The 27954-nt window shown below is 48.7% G+C and overlaps 2 protein-coding genes across 5 annotated transcripts in view; one reads left to right on the forward strand and one right to left on the reverse strand.

The window, feature by feature from the left end:
- Wdr34 (WD repeat domain 34) overlaps positions 1-9322 on the forward strand; it is a 15988-nt gene extending 6666 nt beyond the window's left edge. The window contains exons 2-9 of the mRNA XM_028756879.1: positions 2513-2764; positions 5962-6071; positions 6731-6888; positions 7354-7463; positions 7816-7983; positions 8064-8296; positions 8483-8640; positions 9007-9322. Of these exons, the coding sequence (XP_028612712.1) occupies positions 2513-2764; positions 5962-6071; positions 6731-6888; positions 7354-7463; positions 7816-7983; positions 8064-8296; positions 8483-8640; positions 9007-9245 (1428 nt within the window). The 3' untranslated portion in view covers positions 9246-9322. The remainder of the gene's footprint in view (positions 1-2512; positions 2765-5961; positions 6072-6730; positions 6889-7353; positions 7464-7815; positions 7984-8063; positions 8297-8482; positions 8641-9006) is intronic.
- Sptan1 (spectrin alpha, non-erythrocytic 1) overlaps positions 9321-27954 on the reverse strand; it is a 67943-nt gene continuing 49309 nt past the window's right edge. For 2 of the 4 annotated variants that reach the window (XM_028756877.1, XM_028756874.1), the window contains 21 exons: positions 27619-27633; positions 26056-26187; positions 25700-25837; positions 24444-24548; positions 22290-22498; positions 20775-20895; positions 20255-20376; positions 19689-19821; positions 18526-18624; positions 15874-16033; positions 15290-15366; positions 14634-14843; positions 14025-14321; positions 13701-13813; positions 13191-13208; positions 11078-11132; positions 10594-10790; positions 10402-10455; positions 10175-10321; positions 9948-10095; positions 9321-9785 (listed from right to left, as the gene is read on the reverse strand). In XM_028756877.1, coding sequence (XP_028612710.1) covers positions 9660-9785; positions 9948-10095; positions 10175-10321; positions 10402-10455; positions 10594-10790; positions 11078-11132; positions 13191-13208; positions 13701-13813; positions 14025-14321; positions 14634-14843; positions 15290-15366; positions 15874-16033; positions 18526-18624; positions 19689-19821; positions 20255-20376; positions 20775-20895; positions 22290-22498; positions 24444-24548; positions 25700-25837; positions 26056-26187; positions 27619-27633 — 2676 coding nt within the window. In that variant the 3' untranslated portion in view covers positions 9321-9659. The remainder of the gene's footprint in view (positions 9786-9947; positions 10096-10174; positions 10322-10401; positions 10456-10593; positions 10791-11077; positions 11133-13190; positions 13209-13700; positions 13814-14024; positions 14322-14633; positions 14844-15289; positions 15367-15873; positions 16034-18525; positions 18625-19688; positions 19822-20254; positions 20377-20774; positions 20896-22289; positions 22499-24443; positions 24549-25699; positions 25838-26055; positions 26188-27618; positions 27634-27954) is intronic. The other 2 variants (XM_028756876.1, XM_028756878.1) reach the window with 2 other exon arrangements.

Below are 27954 nucleotides of genomic sequence, written 5' to 3' on the forward strand. Positions count from 1 at the left end.
TAGCTCTCAGTGTCCTGCAGCAGCCTGGCCTGCTCTTCCTGCCCCTGTTTTAGCTTCTGGCTCCTGAGTCCTTGAATTAGACACATCCCCCCACACCATGTTGTCCACAGCTCCCTGGCCACTGAGAGACTTTGGCTCTCTCCACCTCTGTTAATGCCGTTGACCCCTGGCTTGTCCTAGGTCTAGCTCTAGCACAGCTTGACTTGCCTATGGTCAGATTGTGTGGCAGGCTGGTGCTCTCACAGTTTGTCCTGGGCTGCTCTCCTTGCTAGGTAGGCAGCTGCTTCCTCTATGAAGCCAAGTTCCAGGACTGCTCAGTGAGTTGGACCAGCCCAGAGATCCCTTCCGACCAGTGCTTCTCAACCTTCCTCACGTGTGGTGACCCTCAACCATAGAATTAGTTCATTGCTGCTTCACAACTATAATTTTGTTACTGTTGTGAAATATAACATAAATATTTGATATGCTGGATATCTCGTATGTGGCCCCCAAAGGTGTCCAGACCCACAGGTTGAGAACCGCTGCTTTAGAATGAGCTGACTACCCTGTTGTACCAGTCCCTGTGTTGGCTTAACCTTGTCAGTAAGTAGCAGATGTCACCTAGGCAGCTCATGGCGGACCCTTGTGGTGTGCCTCAAGACCTCCACATGGAAAAGGCGTCTGGTTGAGAGGCAGAAATTGGAATCTACCATTGTTATTATTTTGTGGCTATCTGTGTGCATGGTTTTGAGTATGGGTGCACATGTGTGGGGCCTAGAGGAGCCATCCAAGCTCCGAGACCACAGGTAGGAGCCACCTGCCTGTGTTGTTTGGCACCAGCCTGCCTCTACCTGAGGCTTTGCTTTGTCCCTTTGCTCGCTGTAGGACTGGATCCAGCAGTCTCCACACTGTGGCTTCTGATTGGAGAACCCCCACTTGAGCCTGAAGGGACTGGCAAGGCCTTTTCTATTCAGGCCCTGCCCGGGCCACACACCTCTGCACTGGAGTCTTCATCTTTTTTGTTTGTTTGATTGTTTTGTTTTTGTTTTTCGAGACAGGGTTTCTCTGTGTAGCTCTGGCTGTCCTGGAACTCACTGTGTAGACTAGGCTGTCCTCAAACTCAGAGATCTGCCTGCCTCTGCCTCCCAAGTGCTGGGATTAAAGGCGTGTGCCACCACTGCCCAGCATGAGTCTTCATCTTTTGTCTCCTCTGTTTTGTTTTAAAGATTTATTTATTTATTTATTTATTTATTTAATGTATATGAGTACACTGTAGCTGTCTTCAGACACACCAGAAGAGGGCATCAGATCCCATCACAGATGATTGTGAGCCACCATGTGGTTGCTGGGAATTGAACTCAGAACCTCTGGAAGAGCAGTCAGTGCTCTTAACCGTTGAGCCATCTCTTCAGCCCCTGTCTCCTCCGTTTATGCATCAGGATCTGTGTGTGTGTGTGTGTGTGTGTGTGTGTGTGTGTGTGTGTACACATCTGCTCCCCAAATACCATGTAGAAATGGTGAGATGAGACCCTGTGTTGGAGGAAACACCTGGTTTGCCACCTAGGAATTTTGAGCAAGTATGAACTTGATAATACGGAGAGCTGGCTGCTAGGGACCGTGTCTGACACTCTGCCCAAGTTCCAGGGCTTGTGGTCCTACAGGGGCTTCATGTGCAGATCCTTGGTGGATGGCAGTGGTCTGGGCCTCTTTCCCAAGAGCCTCTTTTGGTAGACAAGATGATCTCAAGGGTGCCTGTGGCTTCTACCAGGGGCCCCGTGCTTAGCTGGCAGGGAAGAGGGAAGCTATCAGAATGGTGGTTGCCCTTTGTCCCCACTGGCTTGTCGTGAATCCCTGTCTGAAAGAAAGAGCTTGTCCTGGTTAAGGCTTGTTTGTTTGTCAGCTTGACACAAGCTAGGGTCATTTGTAAAGAGGGGGACACATTGGCATTTTCTTGATTAATGATTGCTGTGAGAGGGGCCAGCCCAGCGTGGGTGGGGCCGTTTCCACAGGTGATCCTGGGCTGTAGAAGAAAGGTAGGGGCTGAGCAAGTCATAGAGAGCAAGTCAGTGAGCAGTGCTCCTCTGTGGTCTCTGAGTCGGTCAGTTCCTGCACTCACTTCCTTTGATGATGAAATCTAACTGTAAGCCAAATAAACTCTTTTCTCCCCAAGTTGATTTTGGTTAGTGTGTTATCATGGCAACAGAGAACAAGCTGGACAGTAGACCAAGCTGGCTTCAAACTCATAGAAATCAGTCTGCTTCTGCCTCCCAAATGCTGGGGTTAAAGGTGTGCGCCCCCACATAGACGACGCAGTCTATGCTCTTTAAACCATGAAGCCGTCTATCCAGGAAACAGTCCCCCAACTGTGTGTGTTTGCACAGATACATCTAAGTCTGAGACAAACTTCAGGAGTCAGTTTTCTTTACTATCTTGGTTTTAGGAATTGAACTCAGGTCATTGGACTTGGTGACAAGCACCTTTACCCACTGGGCCATTTTACTGGTCCATGACCCTGGTTTTAATCTCCTTCTAGAAAAGTTGTCAGACAGCGGGCGTTGCCACAGCTGAGGCGTCTGTCCAGGCCCGGACACATGCAAATGCCCAGGTGCAGACAGAGGCTCCTGAGGAGCCAGCGACTGTGGCTCCTGTTTCCCAGTACGACACCCTCAGACTTGCAGCCTTTCTCCGGAGGGTGGAGGCGATGGTCACCCGGGAGCTGAACAACAACTGGCAGAGCCACGCCTTCGACGGTTATGAGGTGAACTGGATGGAGCAGCAGCAGACGGTAAGACCCGGGCTGCTGTCTTGGGGTGGTGCTCTCCGAGGCTCTGAGGTCTCTTTTAGAGCTGCCCCACCCTAGGGACAGTAGTACCAGCACCAGCCAGTATATGAGGTGCAGAGCGTGTATCACCCTGGGAAGAGGTGGCCCTCTTGGGGGAAGCCCATCATTGTAACAAAATCAATGGCTGAAGAGGTCAGGGGTTGTTGCCAGGGCAGCCTGCCATTAGCCTGGCACCATCCTAGGTATGACCTGCTGTGGTCTCTTCTCTCAGGGCAACTGTAGCCCTATTATCTTTACTTTATAGACGAGGCTTGTGGAGGCACAGTGCCTTGCCCAGGTCTGCACAGCTCTGAGTTATCTGAGCTGGAACCTGAACCCTGGACTGTGTGTTAAAGGCACCAGCCTGTCTTGGCATTTCCGCCTTTGAGGCACAGCTCCAAGCTGTCCCTTGTGGACCTGAGTGTTCAGCTTAGTTGACAGCTGAAGCGTCAGCCTTGTTTCACAGTGGGCCTCAAGTCACCTCTACTTCTCCAGTGTATTGTAGAGATCATTTAACATTGATTTTGGTGCTGCAGATTGAAGGCAGGGCATATGCATGGTGAATACGTACTCTGTCACCAAGTCCCGCCCCAGCCCTATAGGTAGACCTGCTTGCCTTCGTGCCTATGACCTCGAACTTCTGACTGCTGCCTTTCCCCACCGAGTACTGAGGTGGTAGGCAGACAACACCACACCTGATTATCCAATGCTGAGGATTGAACTCAGGAATTAAAAATCAAGAGCATGTTATGTGCCTGGCATGGTAGTATCCGTTTGTTATTCCAGACTTGATGCGGCTAAAAGAAACCCAAAAATTAAAAAACAAAACAAAACAAAACTAATCAATTAAACAAACAACAAACAAAAAAAACCCAGCCATTTTTAAAAGGTCCACAAGATGACAAAGAATATTTACTGTTCTTGTCATTCATCTTGTTAGTGTGACAGTCACTGAGTACACTACCTTAGCTCTAGGGTACGGGCTTTTTGTTTTGTTTTGTTTTGTTTTTGAGACTGGGTTTATGTGTGGTCCTGGAACTCAGAGATCTGCCTGCCCCTGCTTCCCAATGCTAAGATTAAATACGTGTGCCACCAATGCCACTGTGACTTTAATTTCTGTGTGTCTGTCTGTCTGAGGGTCTGTACATGTAAGTATGGAGATCAGAAAGGGTATAAGGGTGTCTGTCTTTTTGTTGTTGTTGTTGTTTTTTTTTTTTGTCTTTGTTTTTCTTTTTTTTTTTTCCTTTGGTTTTTCGAGACAGGGTTTCTCTGTGTAGCCCTGGCTGTCCTGGAACTCACTCTGTAGACCAGGCTGGCCTAGAACTCAGAAATCCGCCTGCCTCTGCCTCCCAAGTGCTGGGATTAAAGGCGTGTGTGACCTGGTTAAGGGTACCATCTCTTAGAATCAGAGTTACATAGCCGGGCGATGGTAAAAAAACAAAAAAACAAAAACAAAAAAAATCAGAGTTACAGGCTGTTTTTGGTTGCCTGATGTGGGTGCTGGGTTTTGAACTTAGGTCCTCTTAAAGAGCAGTACATGTGCTTAACCTCTATCTATGTTTGCTTTTTTTTATTTTGAAATAGGGTCTTACTGTGTATCTCTGGCTGGCTAGAACACATTGTGTGGTCCAGGCTACCGTCGAACTTGCAGAGACCCCTCTGCCTCTGCCTCCGGAGATCACACCATCAACACCAGGTCTGCTTTGCTTCACTGTTATGTTACTTTTATGTTTTAGTTTACTTATTGTTGATAGTTTAAGTAAAAATTTATTTAGCAAGGTGAATGTTCCAAAGACAGGTTGCAGTGGGTTTCTTCAAAGCAGAGTGCCTTTTACAAACAAACAAACAAATGGCAAAACAAAAGAATAGTATCTTACTATGTAGCTCTGGCTAGCCTGGAACTCATTACCCAGACCAGGTTGGCCTCAAACTCAGAGATTTACTTACCTATGTGGCCCAGGCTAACCTCATGGACGGTACTCTACCTGCCTCAGCCTTGAGGACTGGGTTGCAGGCAGGCATCAGCACACTGGTGGGCCTGTATTCCTTGTGACTCTGTGTCTGTGAATGGGGCTGCTGCTCTCTGGCCTTTGGGAGCTCACCAGCATTTCCACAGCTTCGCACCTCCCTGCCAATGGGCATGTGTTTCTGAAGGCTTGGTGTAGAGCAGGCTCTTGTCTTGAGCCAATCATGAAATCAGGAGGTGTGGAGGTTTACATAGAATTTTGATTCTCTGCTGCTCTCCCTCTCCCTCTAGGGTCCATTGGAGCTCTCACCTGTTGAGAAAGACTCCCAAGGCTTGATTTTGGGGAACAAGGAGTGGAGCCAGACATGTTGGCACATACCTGTAACCCCAGCACCATGAGGTGGAAGCAGGCTTGCCATAAGTTTGTGGTTAGCCTGGGCTATATACTGAGCCACTGAAACGCTTCTCTCCCCCTGATGTGTAAGAGTCCATAATAAAATTGGCATGGTGGCCTTTTGTGGTGTGTAGGCCAGTGGTGTCTAATGTTTAGTGCAGCCATTATCTTCCAGCCTTTTCCCCATGTGTAAGTAAGCTTGGTGCCTGCTCAGCTGTGTTCTTTGGACTACCGTCCAAGGTTCTGGAAGTGTCCTGGAAGCACACAAAGGCTGTGTATTTTCTGCCTTTGAGGGAAGAGGTTGACACAAGGTCTTGTTAAGCAGCCTTGGTCAGCTTGGTACTTACTGTTCAGCTTGGCCTAGAACTCATGAGGATCCTCCTGCCTCAGCCTCCAAGTGCTGGGACTGGGATTATAGGGATGAACCTCATGCCCAAAGTAGTCTCTATAGTCTCCTCTGGGCTGCCCAGCGGGAGTGGGCAGCTTTTAGGCCTTGGGCTGCCTGGGCCTGGGTGTGATTTTCCTATGCTGCCAGGATGCTACCTACTAGTCCTGTGGTTCCCAACTTTCCTAATGCTGTGGCCCTTTAATACTGTTCTTCATGTGGTGACCTCATCCATACAATTATTTTTGTTGCTATTTCATAACTGTAATTTTACTATTGTTAAGATTCATAATGTAGATTATCTGTGCTTCCCAATGATCTTAGGTGACCTCTGTGAAAGGGTTGTGACCCACAGGTTGAGAACTACTTTCTAGATGGAGTTAGTGCTTAGGGCTAGGAATGGCCTGTCTCTGCAGGTGTCCTGTCTGCACACTCTGGTCTACCCCCTAGCCCAAGGGCAAGGTCTGCATGTCACCGGCATTTCCTGGAACGCCACAGGCTCTGTGCTGGCCTGTGCCTATGGTCGGTGAGTGACAGCTGGGGTGGTTGGGAAGTAATGGAAAGCTGAAGACTGGTTGAGACTTCTGTTTCACAGCAGCAGGGTTAAGAGTTAGGTAGAGAGCAGAGGGAGGTGCTGACAGCCCGTGCCTCAAGGCCTGTCTTCCTACATGGCAGCGAGCCCTGGGTTGAGTTCACCTTGGTCACCAGTCCTTATTCCGGTTTCTGTCACTGGATGTTCTGTGGTCTCCAATCACCATGCGTGGACACACTCTTGGAGGCTGGGGACCCTTTTCCCTACCATGGGGGGAGGGGTCTCACTGTGTAGCTCACAATGGCATTGGTCTCTTTATCTCAGCTTTCTAAGTGCTGAAATTACAGGTGTCTTTTGCACATAGTCAGCTATCCCCCAGGTCAAGGGCAGGATCTGCATGTGTCTACAATTTTCTGGAACACCCAGGGCACGAAGACAGCCCACCTACAGTGACATCATGCTTGGCTTAGGGACTCTTTTTTAGAGAACATGGTGCCCTTTTGAGTGCCACAGGGGAACCTATGACACATACCCATAGTACAGTTTGGGTGTGAAGGAGACTCAGGCTAATTTGGGGGGTGGTTAGTGGGGCAGAGATAGAGGAGGTGATTAGAGCCGCAGAGGTCACTCAGGCATGTCCCCTCCCCATGCAGACTAGATGACGGGGACTGGAGTACACTCAAGTCCTATGTGTGTACCTGGAACCTGGACCGCCAAGGCCTGAACCCCCAGCAGCCGTCAGTAGTGGTGGAGGTGCCCAGTGCTGTCATGTGCCTGGCCTTTCATCCCACACAGCCCTCCCACATTGCAGGTGAGTGTCTGGCCCTCCCAGCCTCCTCTCTTCCCAAGGCTCTCTTCTCAAGGAAGCCTTTTACTGGACTGTCAGCTTCTGACCAGGGCAGGCCACTTGGGAGACAGAGGTTGCCCTGGTTCCTGGGTTATCTATAGCTGGGCCATAATTTGCCTGTGTGAACCTGTGAGGGGTGTGGAGTGTGGAGGAAGTTGTTGTTTGGAAGGGGCTGAGTCTGGCTGTACAAGAGGAAGGATGAGAAAAAATGGGATGAAGAGTTAGGCTGTTCTCAGTGCTAACAGCAGATGTGCCTGCTGGACAGGTAGGTTTCTAGGCATGCGCCTCAGCTTTCTGTGGGGATGGTCCTTAGGCTGTAGTAAGAAGGGACTGAGTTGGAGGCCCAGGAATTAGGATTTTCTTTGTCCTGGCTACATGGGATGGCAGGCTGGTGTGGCCAGGCTATTCAGACCCTGTTCATCCTCATAGGGGGTCTATACAGTGGTGAGGTGCTGGTGTGGGACACGAGCCGGCCCGAGGACCCGCTGCTCTGGCGTACAGGTCTGACGGATGACACTCACACGGACCCAGTGTATCAGGTCAGGAGGCTACTTCCCACTCCCTTGGCAGGGGTGGTGGTGTTGGTGGTAGGGTATGGCAGCAGCTGCTCCAGAGTTGGTTACTAGGGAGGTTGGACAGCTGCCTGGGCATTCTTGGAGCTCCAGTCTGAGTTAGCTCTCCCATGAATTGCCCTCTAGGGCATAGTGTTCGTCCTCAGCTTCCTACACAGGTGGCCTGAGCCTTCTTTCTTGGGTGCTGGCATAGTGGCCTGGGGGAAGGACTTCAGAAGCTTCTGGCTCGGAGATTTCCCCTAGAATTCTTTACCCTTACAAGCAACAGCTCAGAGGGTGAGGCTGATACTGGGGATGCCGCCTCTGTCCTGCTTCTCAGGTGCTATGGTTGCCTGAACCCCGGCACAGCCACCGCTTCCAGGTCCTGAGTGTGGCCACAGATGGGAGGGTGCTGCTCTGGAGAGGCAGTGGGGCTGGTCAGCTGTGGCTCTCCAAAGGCTTTGCCCTTGCTGTGCAGCAGCTACCTCGGAGCACCAAGCTGAAGAAGGTGAGCACCTGGGCTGTGGGGACCCACTGTGTTTTTCCCTCTGGCAGTCAGGACTTATCATTGATTGTACTTTTCCACAGCCACCCCGTGGAGAGACTGAGGTGGGGGTGACATCAGTGGCCTTCTCCAGCTTTGACTCCAGCCTTTTCGTTCTGGGCACAGAAGGTGGCTTCCCCCTCAAGTGTTCCCTGGCAGCAGAGGCAGCTGCTCTCACTCGGATGCCCAGTTCTGTGCCTCTTAGGGCCCCGGTGCAGTTCACCTTCTCTCCCCATGGTGGCCCTGTGTATTCTGTGAGCTGTTCCCCTTTTCACAGGTAAGGGCACCAGCCTGTGCTTGCCACTAGGCACAGGGAAGGCCGCCCTGCCCCAAGCTTTTAAACACCAGCATTGTGATTCTTTGCAATTTGGTGGTTGGTCCCAGGGCTTGTCCCTTTCTTAGACCAAGGGAACTTTCCATGGGCAGATAGCACCATGCAGGCCTTTCTTTTTGCATGGTCTAGGAATCTCTTCCTGAGTGCTGGGACTGATGGCCATGTCCACCTGTACTCCATGCTGCAGGCGCAACCCCTCACCTCACTGCAGCTCTCTCACAAGTACCTGTTTGCTGTGCGCTGGTCCCCTGTGCGCCCCTTGGTTTTTGCTGCTGCTTCTGGGGAAGGTAGGTAGGCATGAGCTATACAACCTGCCTTTTTTCTTTTTTAATTTCTATTATTTATTTTATGTATATGAGTACACTGTCACTCTCTTCAGACACACCAGAAGAGGACATTGGATCCCATTAGAGATGGTTGTGAGCCACCATGTGGTTGCTGGGAATTGAACTCAGGACGTTTGGAAAAGCAGTCAGTGCTCTTAACTGCTGAGCCACCTCTCCAGCCCCAATACAACCTGTCTTAAGTGCAGAAGTCATGCAGTGAAGACGGCTTTTATTCAGGCCACTGGTGCTCACCATGAGATGCATGGGGAAAGTTGGCATAGCCTCTCAGCTGTAGTTTCTGTATTTTCTGAACCTTTCTCCCTGCAGGTGATATACAACTGTTCGACCTCCAGAAAAGCTCACAGAAACCCACAATTTCCATAACACAAACCCAGGATGGAAGTCCTGTCTACTGTCTTGAATTTAATAGCCAGCAGACGCAGCTCTTAGCGGCCGGTGATGCTAAGGGCACGGTCAAAGTGTGGCAGCTGAGCACAGCCTTCACAGAACAAGGACCCCGGGAGGCAGAGGACCTGGACCAGCTGGAGGCAGAAATTGCTACCTGAGAGCCACCAGGGGCAGGGTGGGGTGTCCCCTTTGGATGGCTGTGTGCTAAGCTAGATAAAGAGGAACCAAGCCTGTAGGGGAGAATTGAGTCCTTTATTTTGTCTTTTACATGAAAACAGGATTTGGGAAGAGATCGAGGGAGATGAGCCAGCTGCTTTGATTTAAGTGGGAATGAGGGCAGCTGGCTCAACAGGGTCTGGGGCCCACAACAACATGGTGATTGTGACTGGAAGCCGTTTACTGAAGCACCATCTTCTACTAAGTCTTACCCTAAGCTAAGCAGGCATATGGTGACACTGGAAAGTGACACTGTCTGGAATATTCTTGAAAGCAGAGGAAGTGACATGCAGCAAAGGTGACAGACAGCAGGCGACTGGCGTAGGTCAGGCTTGCCTACAAGCCAAGAGGCTTGATTAATTCACGAAGAGTGAACGGGTGAACTCGACGTAGTCGAAGGCGGTTGGAAGTTCGCGGCCCTTGCCGTCCACATAGGGCTTCATGTGGGAGACACAATAGTCAGCTTGTTCCCGGGTCAGGTTCTGGAGGAGAGATGGCACAGTCAGATCAACCAGTGCTGACCTCAAGTGCCCACTGGTAAGGAGTTGCACCAGGCCAGTTCTTCCAGGTTCTGAGTCTAAGTCTATGTAGTGCACCCTTCAGCATCAGCTTGCCCAAGAAGTCTTACCTTTCCCAAGTCTTACCTGGTAGAGCTCCTCCTTGGTCACATAAGGCTTGCCTTCAGAGCTGAGGGCCCGGAAAGCACTCTCGATCTCTTCACTGGACTTGACATTCTCCGTTTCGCGGCTGATCATGAAAGCCATGTATTCTTGCAGGGAGACATGACCATCCCTATGGGAGGCAGGTACAATGAGCAAGGGAGGCAGAGGGAGGGTAGGACTGTCCATCGGTCACTACACCTTTAGATTACCTGTTGGGATCAACAGTGTCCAGAATTGCCTCAAACTCAGGATCAGGCTCTCCTTCCTCAACCATTGGCAGGTCGTAGCCCAGGGAACGGAGACAGGATTTGAACTCCTGATGGTTCAGCCGGCCAGACTTGTCCTTGTCAAAGTGTCTGTAGCACAGAGACCAGGGTTCAACACATGGTCCCTGTCACCCAGTTACCCTCAACCAGGGTACCTGGGACATACTCACTTAAACATCATGCTGAATTCCTTGAGGGCCTCTTCAGTCACTCCTGTTGTGTTCCTAAAAGAAGAACAAAAGTAGGGAGTAGGCACTCCATGCCAAAGTGGCTTGTTTCCCTTCCTGTACCAGTCCCTTGTTAACAAGGGCACTCTAGGCTGGCCCCTGCTGGGCCCCCAACTCTGGTCCACACCCTGGTACCTGGCCTGGATCTGCTGCTCCAGGTTGTGCTGCATGCGCATGCCCAGCTGGTCTAACTGGTCCCACTGCTGGGCCAGGCCCACAGTGCTGTGCTCTGTGTACTTGTTGTCCAGGATGAGGGCTTCCTCCATGGCAGCTCCCAGGTCCTCAATTTTCTTCAGCTGACTTCTCATGGCTCGAATCTCCTGGTGTTTGCGCTATCGAGTGAGACAAGAGTAGTGGGAGTATGGAACCCCATACCTCAGGAAACTGTGCTGCCCCTGAACCCAGCTGAGGTCGTGCAGGGTGCAGAGAGTCAAGGAAAGAAAGGTGACAGAGGTGCCAAGAAATAAGGATGCAGTGTGTGCCAGGGCTCTCCGCATAGGGTGCAGTTACAGCAGCCAGCAGAGATGGTAAGTTAAGGGAAAGGGGCCTAGCCGGCTCTAGTCTGAGTGCCTGCCAGGCTGGGGCCTCTGGGGTGGCTAAAGCCCTTTGGGGCACTTACTTTGGTAGCTTCAAGCTGAGATTCCAGAGTTCCTGACTCTTCGACCATGCAGGACCTAAAGACAACAGAAGCACAGTGAACTGGAAGGTTCATTTCTGCAACCCATATTTAACTCATCCTGGTAAAAAGTGCCCACAGCCTGAAATCCTTTTCATTGAGGAAACAGCCTATCTGGTGTTGGCCACCTCTCTCTAACAGGCCCTACCTAGAAAGAGCAGGTGGTCCCATCTGTTTCAGAGACACATGGGCCAGGGTTTCTCAGCTCTTAAAGGTCACCCAGGAACTGAATTTGTTCCCCATAAGAACAAAGCAGCTTCAGGCCTAACTAGCCCCCTTTTTTTGCAGCCACAGGAGGCCAAGAACCCAACAGATAGGAAGCTATCTTGGGGCTGTGAGGACAGTGAAGAGATTGACAGTCCCCTTAGCCCTGCTTCAGTGCTCTTAGGCTACTGAGGGGAAGAGAAACCAGGGCCAGTAAGATAGGTGGGTGTGCTGGCAAGCTGGTTCCATAGAACAGCTATGATGGAACTCTGAATTTGGGTTCCAGTATCTAGACACGGCCAGGGTAGGCTTCCTTTTGAAGGCCATTTTCTGAGGAACCAGCCCTTGGGGGGAGCCTGCTCCATATAAGATGTGAGTGTGAGCACAAAGAAGTTCCCAGTGAACGAGGACAACACACGAGCAGGGTCATGGGTCACGTGCAGGGACAAGTTCACACAGTGCACACAGCCCGGTCTCTGCACCCATGCCTACCCAAACCTACCCTTGTGACCTGAGCGAGTCAGGAAAACCTCTAAAATCCCCAAGTTCAAAGTGCTTCAGCAAGGCAAGGCACCAGGCTTCCTCCTACCCCAGCAGCAGAGGAGACTCACAGGCACGCCCCGTCCCCCAGGAAAAGGAAGCCCAGGGACTGGGGCAGAAGGCAGGGCCAGTGTGGCAGAGGGGGACAGGCCCTTCTCCCAAGTGGCTAGGGTGTGGGTTAGAAAGCAGAGACGCCTGGGAGTCCAGAGTGCATTGGTAAAACCACAGTGAGGGAAGAAGAGAATAAGAGGAGAAGAACCTTCCAGACAGATCATCCCCAACTTCATACTGACAGACACGAATGACCCGACGATATGCTATGCTATTCAAAGAGAAGAAACCAAATGAATACACCAAAGAGAGGCGGGGCAAGAGCATATCGAGACAGACACGTGCCACAGCTGCCAGCCTGGCACTGGGTGGGAACCAGGGGCAGCTCAACCAGGGGTGTTGGGCTAGGTGGGGACAAGGCTTGGGAGGAGCCACAGGTGAGGAAGCATGGCACTGGACAGAAACAAGACCAAGAGCAGCAGACAGCATAGGGTAGGCAAGCCAGATGCTGCAGTCCTTCCCGCCTTGTAAAGCCTCCTACAGCCTGAATGGTTTGGACAGGTTTCTGTGGTCACTACCCCTTTACATGCCTGACTTTCCCCTCTGCAGAACCTCATAGGTTCTAGTTAAGCCTCTTCATCTGGACTAGTTAGCATGAATAGATAGGGACGGCCTTCGTGCAGGCTCCTACTGGGATTGGGAGACAGCCCTGCTCCTCCCGCGGCTCCTCCAAGCCCTGTCTCTGTAACATCATAATGCTGGACATTTGCCTTTTTCTAGGGTAAACAATTCTGATTACCTTCCCTAGGGTGAAGACAGGACTACCTTAGTCCTAAGAGGGCTGCGGAGCTTCCCTCAACTGGATGTTGTCCTCAGTCTAAGCTCCTAGCATAACCATGCAGCTTCATATGCCTGCCCACTGACCTCTGGAGCGTAATGCCAATTATTTGGTCACCGTGGGAAAACAGGCAAAGAGGGAAGTGCAATCCAGTTCTGGTGACCAGGCACAGACAGGGTTCTCAGATTTGACACTGGCTTCCTAACACAGCTACAGTCCCTACCTTGAAAGAGGGGAAGTGACCCCACCCCCCCCACCCCCCGAAACACTATGGGTCCTTCTAGGAGGGACAATGGGCATGGACAAGGTGGGCAGGAGGCCCATCCTGGGATCTTTTGCAAGCCAGGCCACTGGGGACAAGGGACAAAGGAACAAGCACACAAGACACCACACCACGAGCCCGGAAAAGAAGGCAATATTAACCCGTCGAGGAGGTAGGTTCTATGGAGATGCAAGTGTCCAGGTGCCGTGGCAGGATCCACATCCAGCAGCAATCAGGACGGTGCAGGAGAGAGAAGAAAAGACACAACATTAGCACTCTTCTAATTAGCACCCCTGAGCCAGTGCACCAGGTGTGACTGAGCCTCGCGCAGTTAGTTCTACCTTACTCAGGACAGTTGCCAACCCTGTCTTTGGGGGAAATGAACCATGCAGAGCCCACATTTGCTCTGGAACCCAATCAGACCATGACAGTCTTAGTCTACCACCCCATTTTTTTCTGGGGAAATAGGGTTTTCCTATATCCTCAAATGGCACAAATATGTATAAACCAGGCAGTCATGGCCATCCTCCTGCACTGTGGGATTATAGCTGCCAACTGTACCTGGCTTAGGGACCAGGTTTCAAACAAGCTTCCTGTGCCCCAGAGCTGAAGGCCTGGCATCCGGCTGCAAGGGAGCAGCATGTTCCCTGGCTAGCCCCAGAGACAGGCACCTTGTTTCCTGGATCCACTGGTGGAATGCATTGGCGTGCTGGGCAAACTCCTGGCGCAGCTTGTCATTCTCCTCCTGCCGCCGCTGCTCCTTCTGCAGCTCCAGTTCTCGTTCCTGAGGTAAATAAAAGGGAGGCAGGTGCTGCTACCTTCTGTTGGTTCCTGTCATCTGGCCTCAGATGGGCTCATGATAAACATGGCTCTACCCTGGGAAAGGGCAGTGGGACTTAAAGAAGAGGGGCAGGAAGTCCTCCGGAAGCTAGCCCAACAAGAAACAGCCCAGAGGCAGGGAGCACAGGTTAAGCGGCTTGCCTAGCCAGGTGCACCTTAATGATCTTCTGCAGGTTTCTCCAGGTCTCTTCCAGGGCCTCCATTGTGAACCAGGTATAGGGGTTGGAAGCTACCCGGAAACTCTTAATTTGGCGGTCCAGCTCGGCTAGCTGGTTAAAGTCAGCCTGTGCAGAACTGAGGGATGAGCGGAAGGCGTCATGAGCCTCTCGAAGGGCTTTGATTTCTTCCAGAGAGTTGCAGCGCACTGGGTCTGTGAGGTCCTCTTCTGCATTCTCAAACCAGCTGTTGAAAGCCGATGCCTTTTTGGCAAAGGTCAGGAAGAGGTCTTCTACCTAGAAGTAGAGGGCAAAATGTCAATGGTGGGTATGTATGTGGATGAGGCCGTTTCTGGCAATCAGAGCAGGGCATGCTGGAGGGTCTGGCTCTCTCTGCCCCATCTCAAATTGTCCCAGTTTGTCTTCTGCCCGCTGTTCCTCAGCACAAGCTGTGCTTGTCCCAGGAGGGTCAGAGGATAAATTCACCAGGACAAGTTCAAGGGCTCCATGTGCCTCGGCTGAGCTTGCCTCTTCCTTACAGGAGGATGGCACAGCAAGGCCCATGGGTCTACTGACCATTCCACTGGGCCAGCTGAATCTTACCCTTACCTTACGGAAATGACTCTGGGCCTCCAGTAATTTCTTCTTCCGGGAAGCTGAGTTGGCCAACAGCTGAGTCCATCTCTTCATGAGGGAGGCATGTCGGGCCTCGATGGCCTTAGATTGAATGTGCTTGGCAGCTAGCAGCTGGTCTTTGAGGGCAGTGATGTTGGCAATGCCCTCCTGCTGGAAGGCCTGGAGGCCAGCGTCAAACGTCTCCTGCAAAGACAGTCACAAGCCAATTGCAGGGACTACAAAGAGCCCAGGTGTGCTCGAGCTCAGACAGCAGGAGATGCCCACTGGTGGCTGACGTAGAGCTCCACCTCCAACTAGTATTCAGCACACATGCCAATGTTCCTGGTTGCCTTAGACCCCAGACTGTGGCAATGGTCTCATCTCTGGCCATAAATAAATTCTAGTTCCAGCATTTAAGCTCTGGGCAAGGCCATGTGTGGCTCTGAGCAGACCAGTCGCTCCCATGTAAACACTTTGAGTTTACTCTTAGTGACTCCCAGGCACCTTGTGTCTGAGCCCTGCCGGCTCATCATGCTACTGCACATATGCATGGTTCTACACCCATTCTACCCTCTGGAAGCTCTGGGGCCCAGGACTGACCTGTTCATAATTGTCTGACCATGGCCACATATACACAAAGGCCAACTGACCTGCTTAGTGAGCAGAGTTTGGACAGAAGACAGATCTCGGCCATAGTCATCTGTTTTCAAGCTGTTCTCCTTTTCACCTGCAAAACAAAGCATGTAAACTGTCCTGGCCCTCACAGAATGGCAGATGGACAAAGAAAACAAGCCCCAGAATGGAGGCCTGTTCACGCAGTAATTCCCAAGTTACTGGCAGCTTCCTTGAGCTCACATAGCTGCCTGCTCCCTCACCCGCCATCCTGCTTCACCTGGACTCTGATACCAGAATCTAGTTCACTTTGGCCAGGGCAGCTGGTGAGCAGTTCTCATGTGACCTGACCCTTTGGTGAGTCTACTAGTACTTGGGTCTTTGTATTGCTCATGTCAAAGATTACAGGCCCTTGTTTGGTGAACCTTCATGCTAGTTGGGTGTTGGCACTGCTGTGGCCACTCTGACTTCTGGATGTCTCTTATTACTTAGCAACTAGGTCTGTCCTGCTGTACTCTCTGAGCCTATGTCCTACCAGCTTCTTCTCTATAGCACAAATCCAACTGTGTGCTCTGTCATCTTTTTAGCCTAGGAGAGTTTGGGTTTTGTTGAAGCCACTCACCAATCCAGGACTCTACCACATCAGCCTTCCAGTTGAACTGAAGGAAGGCCGAGTTCTCATCTAGCTTTGCTTTCCTCTGGGCTGCTGCTTTTTCCAGATCAGACACCTTCCCATTCAGAGCCTTCATCTTTGAAGAGATGTTCTCCTCATGGTGATTGTTCTAGGCCAGGAAAAGAAGCACAAGTTAGTTTTTCCTCCAGCTGCAGTCCCCTATCTGCAGGTTCCCAGACAAACGCTCAATTTCTTTCATGTGGGTTATCTGCTTCCTGTCTGGTGTTAGGTGAGGCTTCCTAAGGATGATACTGAGTGAAAAATCTCAGGGTAAAGACCTGGGAATAGCAATCTAATTCCAAGAATCAGTGCTGCAGAGAGCACGAGAAAGGGTAGACAGCATGGGTACAGTGTTATCACTGCTGTATTATTATTGTTGCTGTTATTATTTTAAAGATTTGTTTATGTATGTGAGCACACTGTCGCTGTCTTCAGACACACCAGAAGAGGGCATCAGATCGCATCACAGATGGCAGTGAGCCACCATGTGGTTGCTGGGAATTGAACTCAGGACCTCTGGAAGAGCAGCCAGTGCTCTTAATGGCTGAGCCATCTCTCCAGACCTCTTTATTATTTTTTCAAGACAGAGTTTCTTTGTGTAGCTCTGGGTGTCCTAGAACTTGTTCTGTAGACCAGGTTGGCCTCACAGAGATCATCCTGACTCTGCCTCTTTTTTTTTTTTTTTTCCTGCCTCTGCCTCTTAAGAGCTGGGATTAAAGGTGTGTACTACCACCGCTTTGCTATTAGTGTCTTTAAAAGGAAAAAATTACCTCTTAAATATTAAAACACTATATAGTCAAGGAGCAGCTCCAACCCTTGTGCAATAAAGACAACAGTTCTGGAAGTGTTTGGATACCGTGGACACTGAAGACAGTGAAGCCTGAATACTTACGTTTCAGTTCCAGTCAAACTGCACTTAGAAATACATATGAGACAGAAGAAAGACACGTGGGATACAGAAAGGAAAGTTTGTCCAGGACAAAGCAAAGAACATTTACAACTCAGAAACCTCGGATCTAAAGAAGCTTCTCACTTTTCTTGGCCAGGAATCCTGAGTCCACGTTGGACTCCAGTTTCATGTTTTCTGTGGTAATCAAGACCAGGAGAAAAGCTCTCTGTGGAACAAGCCTGAACACCTAAGAATTTTTGCTACACAGATGCTAGGCAAAGCATCTACCACTTAGGGCACCAGCCTCGCCCTAATCTCAACTCTCCTATTACACTAAGCTGAAGCTTTGTGATGGGAGCACATGAGCACACACTTGTGCTGTCTCAGACAGGGAGGGCTTGAGGGCTGAGGTGGCTGCTGGCAGGCTGCAGATTCACAGTACAGCCCTGGCTGGGAGCTGCGGGTGGGGAGGCCTGGACTCTCCTCCACTGCTCTCAAAGTACCAAACCTTGTTTTGTTTTTCTGTTTTTTTTTTCCCCCCCTCTGGAAAAGAGTCATCAGTAAACTAAACTGCTTCTACTACAACAGGTTTTGTATAACCTACAGAGCTATGCAATCCTACTAAGCAGACATTTCATGTTTAACTCTACACAGTTCAGAGGGGAAGGCCAGACATTAAAATCTAAATGAGTCAGGAGGGGTGACAAGACTCTCAGGAGTTCTGGGTCATTCTTGGCTACTGAACAAGTTGGAGGCCAGCCTGGTCTATAAAAGACCCTTTCAAGCCAAAATAAAAGTCTAGAATAGTGCCAGGCAGTGGTGGCGCACGTCTTTAATCCCAGCACTTGGGAGGCAGATGCAGGCAGATTTCTGAGTTTGAGGCCAGCCTGGTCTACAGAGTGAGTTCCAGGACAGCCAGGGCTACACAGAGAAACCCTGTCTCGAAAAACCAAAAAAAAAAAAAAGGTCTAGAATAGCCAATTCTGCGTGGGCTTAGGCAGCCCAGGTTAGGCTTGAACCTACTGTAGGAATGTACTCTCATGTTACTATGGGTGGTTTCTACTTGATTATTTCGTTTTCTATTATCTCTATAGTGATCTTTATCACGCAGAAATGAGGGAAAAGGGGACTGGGGGGGGTCCATAACTCACAACGGCTTATAATATCAGTTCTGGGAGCTCTGATGCTCTCTTGGGGCCTCTGTGGGCAGTGCACACATGTAGTGCACAGACACATACTAAAATTAAAGAAAGGTGGAGAGGTTATTCAGTAATTAAGAGCATTGGCTCCTCTTCCAAAGGTCCAAGGTTCAATTCCCAGCACCGACACGGTGGCTCACAACCACTTGTATGTAACTCCAGTCACAGGGGATGCAACACACTTTTCTGACATCCATGGGCACTGATTGAATGTGGTGTACAAGCATACGTGAAGGTAAAACTACACACATAAAACAAAAACAACTAAAAAAAAAATACACAAAACCAAAATGCAAGAATAGTAACATTCTGAAAAGTTCTACTGTCAGAAAAGTACTAACAAGATGTCCTTCCTCACTACTTAAGGCCGAAAGCTTTGCCTAATGTGGAGCGTGCCAATTCAAAAGCAAGTCTGTATAAAACATGAGACAGGCCTGCTGAGCGTCTCTGGTAAGCCCTCAGCCTGGTGTACTGTCCTGGGGGAGAACAAGTTTCTTGTGGATCCAGGCTCACCTTCTTAATGAGGTCTTGTCCATTAGTACAGACATCATTCACCCGATCCTTGTGGACAGTGAAGTCTGTCTCAAAAGCTTCGTGTTTCTTCAGTAAACCCTGGAACAAAGAAGGGGGTCAGCCATTGAGCCCACTATGTGAATGCGCTGAGTCTCAGGTAGAGAGTGGCACTCCTGCCCTCCTGCTCTCTACTCTAGGCGGAGCACCACTAGCATGGGGTGCCAGGGAGTTAGAGAGGTGCAGGCTGCATAGGAAGCAGCTTCATGTGGCACAAGGACGCTGCAGCTCAGGCAGTTTGAAAGTCTGCAAAACAATCTGGTCTAGGTTGGACAGACAGCTTGAAGTGAGCCCCCAACAAAGTGATCACCTTTTAAGTATACCCATAGGAAAGCCAGTCTTTTGCCTCGTTCCCTAATGGCTAGACAACAGTATCCAGCCCCTTGCTGCTTCTAGGGACCTCATCCACACCCTGAAGGAGGCCACCAAATTGTATCCTGATCCATGTACTGCTCACTGTGAGTAGGGTGACTCAGGGCAATGCAAACTGCTTCCATACCTGCTAGGTGGAAACCAGAAATGTGTGACCATAGTGATGTGCCTGTCCTATACCAACTGGGCTACCTTGGGGACAGCTCTGAAAACAGTGCAATGCCTTTAATTTAATACCTTCTGGTTTTTGCCTTTGCCTCTCTGAACAAAGTGGAGGAAGCTGATCTAGCCTATAGCAGAGTGAAGCCCTGTGTGTGCTCAACAAGCTGTCCCAGCTGCCAGTCTGACTGTGGCCAACTGAGGGTTTTTTCAGCTCAGTTAGTTTTATCCTGCAATCAGTGGAAAGTTACATGACTACCAATGCAAGTTGTCACACAGCAACTGTTAACCAACTGGAAGTGGCTACCGGATGAGTTTAACTTTAGGGGCCATGAACACGTGAAAAGGTCATTTAGGGATATTTTGCAGTATCTCTTACCAGTAAGATTATGTCATCAAAAAAAGGTCAATTTAGACAGATAGGCATGCAGACAGAATGCCAGAGAAGAGAGCACACACAGAGGGAGGTGGTGATGTGGAAACAGCCTGGAGTAAAGGTTGTTCCTGGAAGAGTGAGGACTCTCCACCGTGGGCTGTATTGGGAACAGTCCATGCACTCGCTTAGCTTTCCTGACCTGGATGGCAGCAAGAGTGTCTCCATAATCTTCACTGGCCACCAGAGTCATCTTCTCATTGATCCAAGCCTCCTCCTCTTCCACGTTGGCTACAAACTGCTGATACTCCAAGGACTCCTCTAGCCGCTGGCCGCTGGTTATGGAATGGGGGAGGGGAAATCATTAGTAAGTAGTTAATATCCATGAAGTGGGGCTGGAATGTTATAGTTTGGTAGTACTGTCCTTTGACTAGTGTGTTTGAGATATTAGGTTCAATCCCCAGCACAAACAAAACAAAACAAAACAAAACACACAAAAAAGGTCTCCTTTGGATAAAATATTATAAAATATCCATGAATATGTCTGTGCAAACATGGCTTAGCCTCCTAAGAGACAAAAGGCAGATAGTGCTTTCAGAGAGGAAGACCTGGAATTAATTGCTGGCTTTGGACGCATAGGACATGACAAACTCAGAATTGACTGCAAAAGGTGGCTCTGGTGCAAGCTAATACTTTATACCAAAGGAAGGGCTGGCAAGAAGGCCCGGTTTTCTGTCTGTCTCAAGAGCTCCCTGTCTGAGTGCTCACCGTGCAGCTGCTAGCTGCTTCAGTTCCTTCCAGTGCTCCACGAACTGTGCAAGTCGCTGCTGAATCTCCTCCTGCCCGATGGTGTTGTCATCAGACAGCTTCTTCCCAGTGTCCAGGACACCCTAGCAAGTGAGAATGGAGTCAACATCAGCAGGGCTACCAAGTGCTTAGTTCTAGGAGCCTGTGGCTCACATTGCTGGAAGTCAGTGTCACATTCACAAGTCTCTCTTCAGGTTATGAGTGGTGGCATATAGCTTTAATGCAGCACTTGGGAGGCAGAAACAGGCAATCTCTGAGTTTGAGGTCATCCTGCATAAGGTTTTTCACACCAGCCAATGTTACACAGTGAAACCCCATCTCAAAAAAACAAAAAAACAAACCAGAATTGCTTCTGTATGGCTAGGGCTGAGGTATCATGACTATAAGACCACAGATCATAAAATCAGAGGACTTTGCCTATACTTGGCCCCTTTCCCATGGCCCTCTTCTCTCTGCATAAGGCAACCCCTCAACCCCTCACCTGAATGGCTGGTTCGTGTGCAGCCAGTTCGGCTTCTAGCCTCTTGTGTTTCTTCCTCAGATTCTGAACACCAGTGAGGTCTCTACCATAGTCCTCAGAGCTTACTAACAACTTCTTCTCCCTGAAGAGCAATGAGTGGTCAGCTTATAGCAGCTCATGTCATGGGCTGTGTTAGTTTAGCCATTAACTCTCGGCATCCTCCAACCACCACCATTTTCTTTATAAAAACCTCTACCCATTTATTGGAAACAGAAGCATTGGTTTTCTCATGCACATTTGTCAACGAACAAGGGTCATTTGTATAAATAAAATGGGCCTACAGACGACAGGCCCTGCCCTGAGGAGAGGGGCACCCTGAGGAGAGGGGGACCACTGGAGTTATTAACTCCACATACTTGTGAGTCACATATAGAAAAACATAGAAAGGTGTTTCCTTAATCCAGGTGTACATGGAAAGAGCACGCTTTTAATCCCAGGACTTGGGAGGCAGAGGCAGGAAGATTTCTGAGTTCAAGGCCCGCCTGGTCTACAGAGTGAGTTCTAGGACAGTCAGGGCTACAAAGAGAAACTTTGTCTCAAAAAAAACCAAAACCAATCAACCAAACAAAAAAGATGTTTACTTGTATAATACTTTTTAAGTTAGAAAATGTTTTTTAGAGTCATCTATTTTATATGTATGAATGCTTTGCCTTCATGTATGCATATGTATGCTTGGTGCAAAGAGGTCAGAAGAGGGTGTTGAATCCTCTGGAACTGGGGTTATGGATGGCTGTGAGCCTCCATGTGTGTGCTGAGAATCCAACCCAGAGCCATCTTTCCAGCCCCAATTCATTTAATTCTTCAAAAAGGTTTTAATGGAGGAGATTTTCTTTAAAGTGACTAACTTAGGTCAGGCATACTTCCTACCCATAACCCCAGACTTACAAGGTGGAAGCGAGAGTTCTAGGGTTTCAAGGTAATATTGAGCTATGTAGTGAAATTGAGGCTAGCTTGGGTTAACCCTAAAACAAGCAAATAGCCTGAGATAACCCTAAAACAAATAAACCCTAAAACAAAAAGCAAGCCAATAAAAAGAAAATGGCTTGTTTACATGGACATACTATTTGAAAAGAAAAAAAAAGTCTGAATTTTTGGTTTTTAAGATAAGGTTTCACTGTGTAGCTTTGGATGTCCTGGAACTTGCTCTGTAGAAAAAGGTGAAATTTTAAGGGTATGGGGAGGGGAAAAAAAAAGCCAGTAGTGATATATGTCCAGCATGTGGGAAGGAGGCTGGCTTACATAGTGAGCCCCAGGACTACATAGAGAGCCTGTCTCAAAAAAACAACAACTTTCCTAGGGACGCCTAAGGTAGGGATTCCTGTGACAGGATGCTTATGACCACTCTTCTGTGCAGCAGAAGACGTGGGGAGCCTGGCAAGGTTCCTAAACTATGTCCCCACATCACATTTCCCTGTCACTCCCACCTCTCCAGGCAGCCCCATGAGACAGTGAAAAATGTAAGCACAGGGCACACACTTGATCCAGGACTCCTCGTCATCCATGTCTCGGAAGAACTGGTGCAGGCGGTGGGACTCGCTCAGCTTTGCTCTTCGGGAGGTTGCCATGCTCTTGATCTTCTGGAAGCGTCCATTGATGGCGTCCCGTTTCTCTCTCACTTGGGAGGTGTCAAAGGCACTGCTTGTCATCAGGCTGCTAGCCTGGCTGTTCAGGTCCTTTAGACGGTCCTGCAGTGGGGACACGAGAGAGGGCTCAGAAACCAGGTCCTTGAAAACAGCAACCACTAATTCCTTACTGGGCCGTGCAGCCTCATAAATCAGGGTGTGAGGTGTGGACCATTCTAGTTCTGTACGAGCAAACTACTCTCATACTGACACTAAGACTTAGTCCCTGTCATCATGGGACATAGCACTGATTATGGGAAGGTGCAGGACAGAGAATGTAGTGCAGTGGCTACAGTAAAATCCCACTTTTGGTTTTTTTTTGGTTTTTGAGGCAGGGTTTCGCTTGCTCTGTAGACCAGGCTGACCTGACCCTGAGCTCACAGAGATCTAGTTACCCCTGCTCCCAACTGCCAGAACCCACTTTTTACTGCCATCAATTTTGCTTAGCACTGGCCTTTATTTCTTTATCCTTTCATATTCTGACGCTAGAGAGTCTTGTGTAGAGTAAGTACACTTTACTACTAGTCTCACGGGAAACTCTGAAAAGCAGCAAAAGTTAGTTATTTTCGTTTTGTTTGTGAGATAGGTCCCACCAAGCAGGCCTGGCCTCAGGAGATCCACTTTCCTGTCCCCTGAGTGCTAGGACTAAAGGTGTATGCCATAACAAAGTTAGTTCAACTGTGGTAGAAGGGAATTGACTCCTTCAAGTTACCCTCTGACTGCACATAATCCACACCCCCAACCCTGCAACTAGTAGTTTTTAAAAACCCACACTTTACTTTTAAAGAACTCAGGAAAACTATGCCCATTCAGCCCTGAGTCTTCAAGAGTCACAAAGTGAGCTGCCTGTGGGGACTCAGCCTGTAATCCTGGCACCTGGGAGGCCAGCTGTCCAGTCAGCCTGGGCTACATGTTGAGTTCCAGGACACACTATGCTTCAGTGGGAGACTCAGTTTCAACTATGCCCACCCTGCCCCTCAAAAACAATGAAGTGAGTCTGTCACTTGTCAGGAACGGAAGTCAATTGTTAATGATAAAATTCAAACTTTTGGAAGAAAATTTAAATTTTGGAAAAATCTTATCTGGTATTCCAGAGTTTTTTCTAATAAAACTAGCAAGGTATGAGGTTTTGTTTTCATACATGAAATGTGTCAAAATACTTAGAACCAACATGTGCAACTCAGAGTACCAGTATTTCCATTTCATAAGTGAGCCAGACACGACTGATTCACAAGTGGGTATGACCCATTCTAAGCTTAGGATAGACCGAGGACAAAAAGACAGTTTTGACATAGTTCAGTATGAAAAACTGATTCTACTTGGCAAGGAACAGTTACCAAACTGTTACCATTACAGGTGCTGGCATAAAGCAGAGGAAAACTGTTCCCCATTTTCTGACGCTTCCTTCAGCCGAGCTGTGTGCCCATGATACATATCACACATAACCAAGCAAACTCACAAGTTTAACTCCAGACTTCTGTAAGATACCCATTAAGAGATCTGTATACATGTAACCAATGTTGTCCTTTTTGCTCATTACGGTTTAGGAAAACTATCACCATTCACAGAAACGCTGCTTATACTATGGAACTAATACTTGAATTATTTAAAGCCAAAGATGTGATGTAAATGTTGTAACCTCAGCATTTGGGAGGCAGAAGCAGAAAATTACAGTAAGTCTGAGGTAGAGAAAGCTATATATTGAGAGCCTACTTCAAAAATAAAGAGCTGGACGTGACTGTGTATACTTTTAATTTCAGCACTCTACTGTACCACTAAGCTACATCTCTAGGTGCCCCCATCACCTAAATCTTCACAATGATGAGTATTTATAGTTAAGACCTGTATAAACCTACGCTGAGAACAATCAAGAACCCATCCTATTTACAAACTGCTGCCTCGGGTGCAGGTATCACTCTGCTTCCTTTAACTCTAGGTCTCTTGAAGACCCAGGGATACTCTTGGGGTTCTTTCTAATTAGCCCCCCACCATCTGTCACCCTGCTGACCTCGTGGGCTGATATGTCTGCCTCTAGCAGTTGATGCTTTTTCAGTAAGTTGTTCACAGAAGCCAAGTCTTTGCCATAATCTTCAGATGCTAGGAGAGCCTCCACCTGCAATTGGCAACACAAAAGAGAACTGTTAGACAGGATGCACACAAAGTGTTCTGGAGAACCCAGGGTGGCCAGGTGCTGCTCCAGACCTTTCTAATCAATCATGACATCATTTTTTGTTCTTCAATTTTTTAAAAAAATTTTTTATTTTTCCAAGACAGGGTTTCTCTGTGTAGCCCTAGCTGTCCCAGAACTCACTCTGTAAACCAGACTAGCCTTGAACTCAGAGATCCACCTGTCTTTGCCTCGTGAGTGCTGGGATTAAAGGCGTGGGCCACCACCACCCTGACTGTTTGGCTGGTTCTTCTTCTGGGGTTAAAGATGTGCCCCAAGGAGTCACCTTCTGTTCTGCACACTAAGCTAGATCCAAAATGACTCAGGAGGCTGTTCAGAGTAGGGATGGAGGCCCAGCCCCAAGCCTTCTCTTGAACGCCAGGGCAAAGAGCACAGCAACCAACAGCGATCAACTCCTAGTACAAGGAACACAGACGAGTAGTATACTAAGATGCACACTGCAATCTGCACTCTAGGAACCCCTTAGTGGCAGCCAGATGGGAATGCTTAAATCATGGTAAGAGTCTTTGGACTCCCCCATACTCAAATGCTTGGGGAGTATTTTAGTGACCCAGGATAACACTCCTCCATACATACAAATGAAAAATGACACTGTGAACTCGATATAAAACACAAACCTACAACAATTCAGGAGACACATACAGACTGGAGATTCTAAAATGTTCAGAGTGGTGGTCTTTAAAATCACCCTCTTTAGAGCCTCTGCTTGCTAGTTTCCTACACATGCCTTGACTCTGGCCCCCTTCCGCTCCTTCCTTTTTTGTTCTAATAGAACAAATAGTGCAGTCTCCTGGAACTGCCTACCTCTCCCTGCCCAATCTTCTTCTACATACTCCTGTGAGGATGAGGTCTGTTTGTTATCCAGCATCTTCCGAAATCATTTTCCACTCTAAACCTCTCTACTCACTGCTTTAGCAATTCCTAGTAGCAATCTGAACCTATCTCACCATGTGGACTTCTGTTCAAGACTCTGAAGCAGTTCCCCTTTTAAAATATGGGCTGGCTGACTGAACCATTCATTACCCGAATGCCTAGAAATTCTCTGATCATAGGGAGCAAGAACCACCTCACGTTACCTCAGAGAGCCAGAAGTCAAAGTCTTTGATCCCAGTGTTGAAGTTCTGCTGCTTATTGGCCTCTTTTAGCTTCTGGCTCTTCTCAGCTGATTTTTGCACCAGGAACTGCCATTGGTCTGCAAGGGCAGCCAGGCGGGCCTTAAAAAGAGATGGAGGGTCTCTTGGGATAGGAAAATCTCTCAAGGGCCCATTCCTAAGACCCAAATCAAAGACAATCAAAAAGGACGTGAAAACAATCAGAGGAACTGTGTTCTTGAGTTCCAGAGACTGTAGGTCTTAAGTAGTATCAGGTGTGGTGCAGTGGACAGTAGTGTGCTATTATTCTTTCTGTAGTCAGTACGACCCCTGAACCATACCTTGACAGCATCCTCACTGCCAGCACAGGCCCCACGCTCAATGAGGGAGTTGCCCATGTCAATTACTCCACGGATTCGGTCAGCATTGGCGTGCAGTTCTGCCTCAAAGGCTTGGTGCTTCTGGTGCTTGCTCTGAAAATACCAAACCACTGTTCAGAGGCAGTTCTTACCAGGCTTGTCCTTAAGGTAAAAAGGATGCTTAGGAGGGAGGGAATACAGGGAAGGTAAGGAACAAGTAAGCACTGGCACGGACAGAAAGCCACCACAGGCTGTGTGTTGCTGTGGTATGAGGTTTATGGGAGCCCAGCAGAGGTAGGTTTAGGCCACAAAGGAAAATGCACTAGTCAGGGGCAGGGGGGTAAAAGCCAGTTCTCAACAGCTCACTAGCAGGCTGGGAGCAAAGCCTCAAAATTCTGTACTTTTTTACACTTTGTATGAGATAGAGGGGTCAATTTCAGCTCTCGATCTAACTGTGTACCAATGACAACCCATGTCTTTATCCTTCCTGGACAGAACTATGACTGGTAACGTGTATGGGCTATCCTATAGCAGGAACACATCTGAAGGCTGCAGTGGTTCCTCTGTTGACAAAGATTTGGTAGCTGTCATTAATCAAAACATGAGGCTGCTAAAACCCAGTCTAAAGGCAGGCTGAACTTTATTTTTGCCAGGTAGAGAAAGCTGGAGGCTTTCCCTAAGACTTTGTTAAGAAACAAAGGGTGCTGAAACACTTAAGAGAGATGACTGTGAGGGTACAGCAGCTATAACATCATTCTGGGGAAACCAAAGGGTAAGTGAGAAACCGTCTCAGGGATAGTTACTGGAGAAAGAAAACTAAGAGAAACAAAACATGACAGTTTAGTTGGCCAAGATTTCTGCACTCAATGTTTCATTTGAGAGGCAGGGACTGTTACAGGGAGGGGGATCCTGGCTGCGGCTCCAGCACTAGGACTCAGAGATCTCACTCACAGATCCTGACAATACAGTCACAAATGCTTGCTCTCATCATTGCTGGTCCAAACCCATTTACTCTCGTCTACAGCTTTATTTCCTCTTCCTGGTTCTGGGATTGTTTAAGCCACGTGGCAACAGATGTATCTTTTTATGACCTCCTGAACAATGTCTATTTAGATCTGGAAGCACATCTTGTTATTCCAGTTCTCCAGACCAGCACTTCTAGACACCAGCCCAAGTATGTATTGGATTTACTCCAAGCTAGCCTGCCCTGCCCAGGCCACTTGACACCTTGAGCCCAGGAAAATATTCTATTTTTCAAAAGCACTCCTTAAAAGGAAGTGGTCAACTACTGCCCCCCAAATCAAACATGGTAGTACAAAACCTGCCTGGATGATGAAACAGGGAGGAGATGAGGACTACACACTAATGACAACAGAGAAAGCCACATCTCACGAGGACACTTGGATGGAGTGACTGGGAATTAGACTGATGATGGATGAACAGACACCAGAGGACCAGATGTAACCACAAGAACGGTACTCTACAGAGTACAACACAAATCCCAGAGCTCCAATAGCTACAACCCTTAAAAGTGTAAAAACTTACCAGCAGCTTGGAAAGCTACAAAAATAGATGGAAAGAAGGATTCAGTACACTGATGTGAAAGTGTCTCAGCTATTAAAGCCTCACTCTGCCACCATAATTCCCAAGGACAGTCAGCGCTTGAGCACAGCATGGGAGTAGGTCTATTACACGTTACAGCTTCTACAGAGTCTAGCAAGGGAGCAGCTTTCAACTGGCTCTATAGACCCAGTGGACTTTTTCTAAGCTTTACCATGGAGCACATGGTTTCATAGGTGTATTCCCTTAGAGTCTCATTCATTTAACAGCTCTACTCAGTGACAAGGGCATTTCAGAACAGGCACCCAGGAGCCTCAGTGA

Source organism: Grammomys surdaster, unplaced genomic scaffold (assembly GCF_004785775.1).
Source record: "Grammomys surdaster isolate TR1022 unplaced genomic scaffold, NIH_TR_1.0 126133, whole genome shotgun sequence".
Taxonomy (NCBI): domain Eukaryota; kingdom Metazoa; phylum Chordata; class Mammalia; order Rodentia; family Muridae; genus Grammomys; species Grammomys surdaster.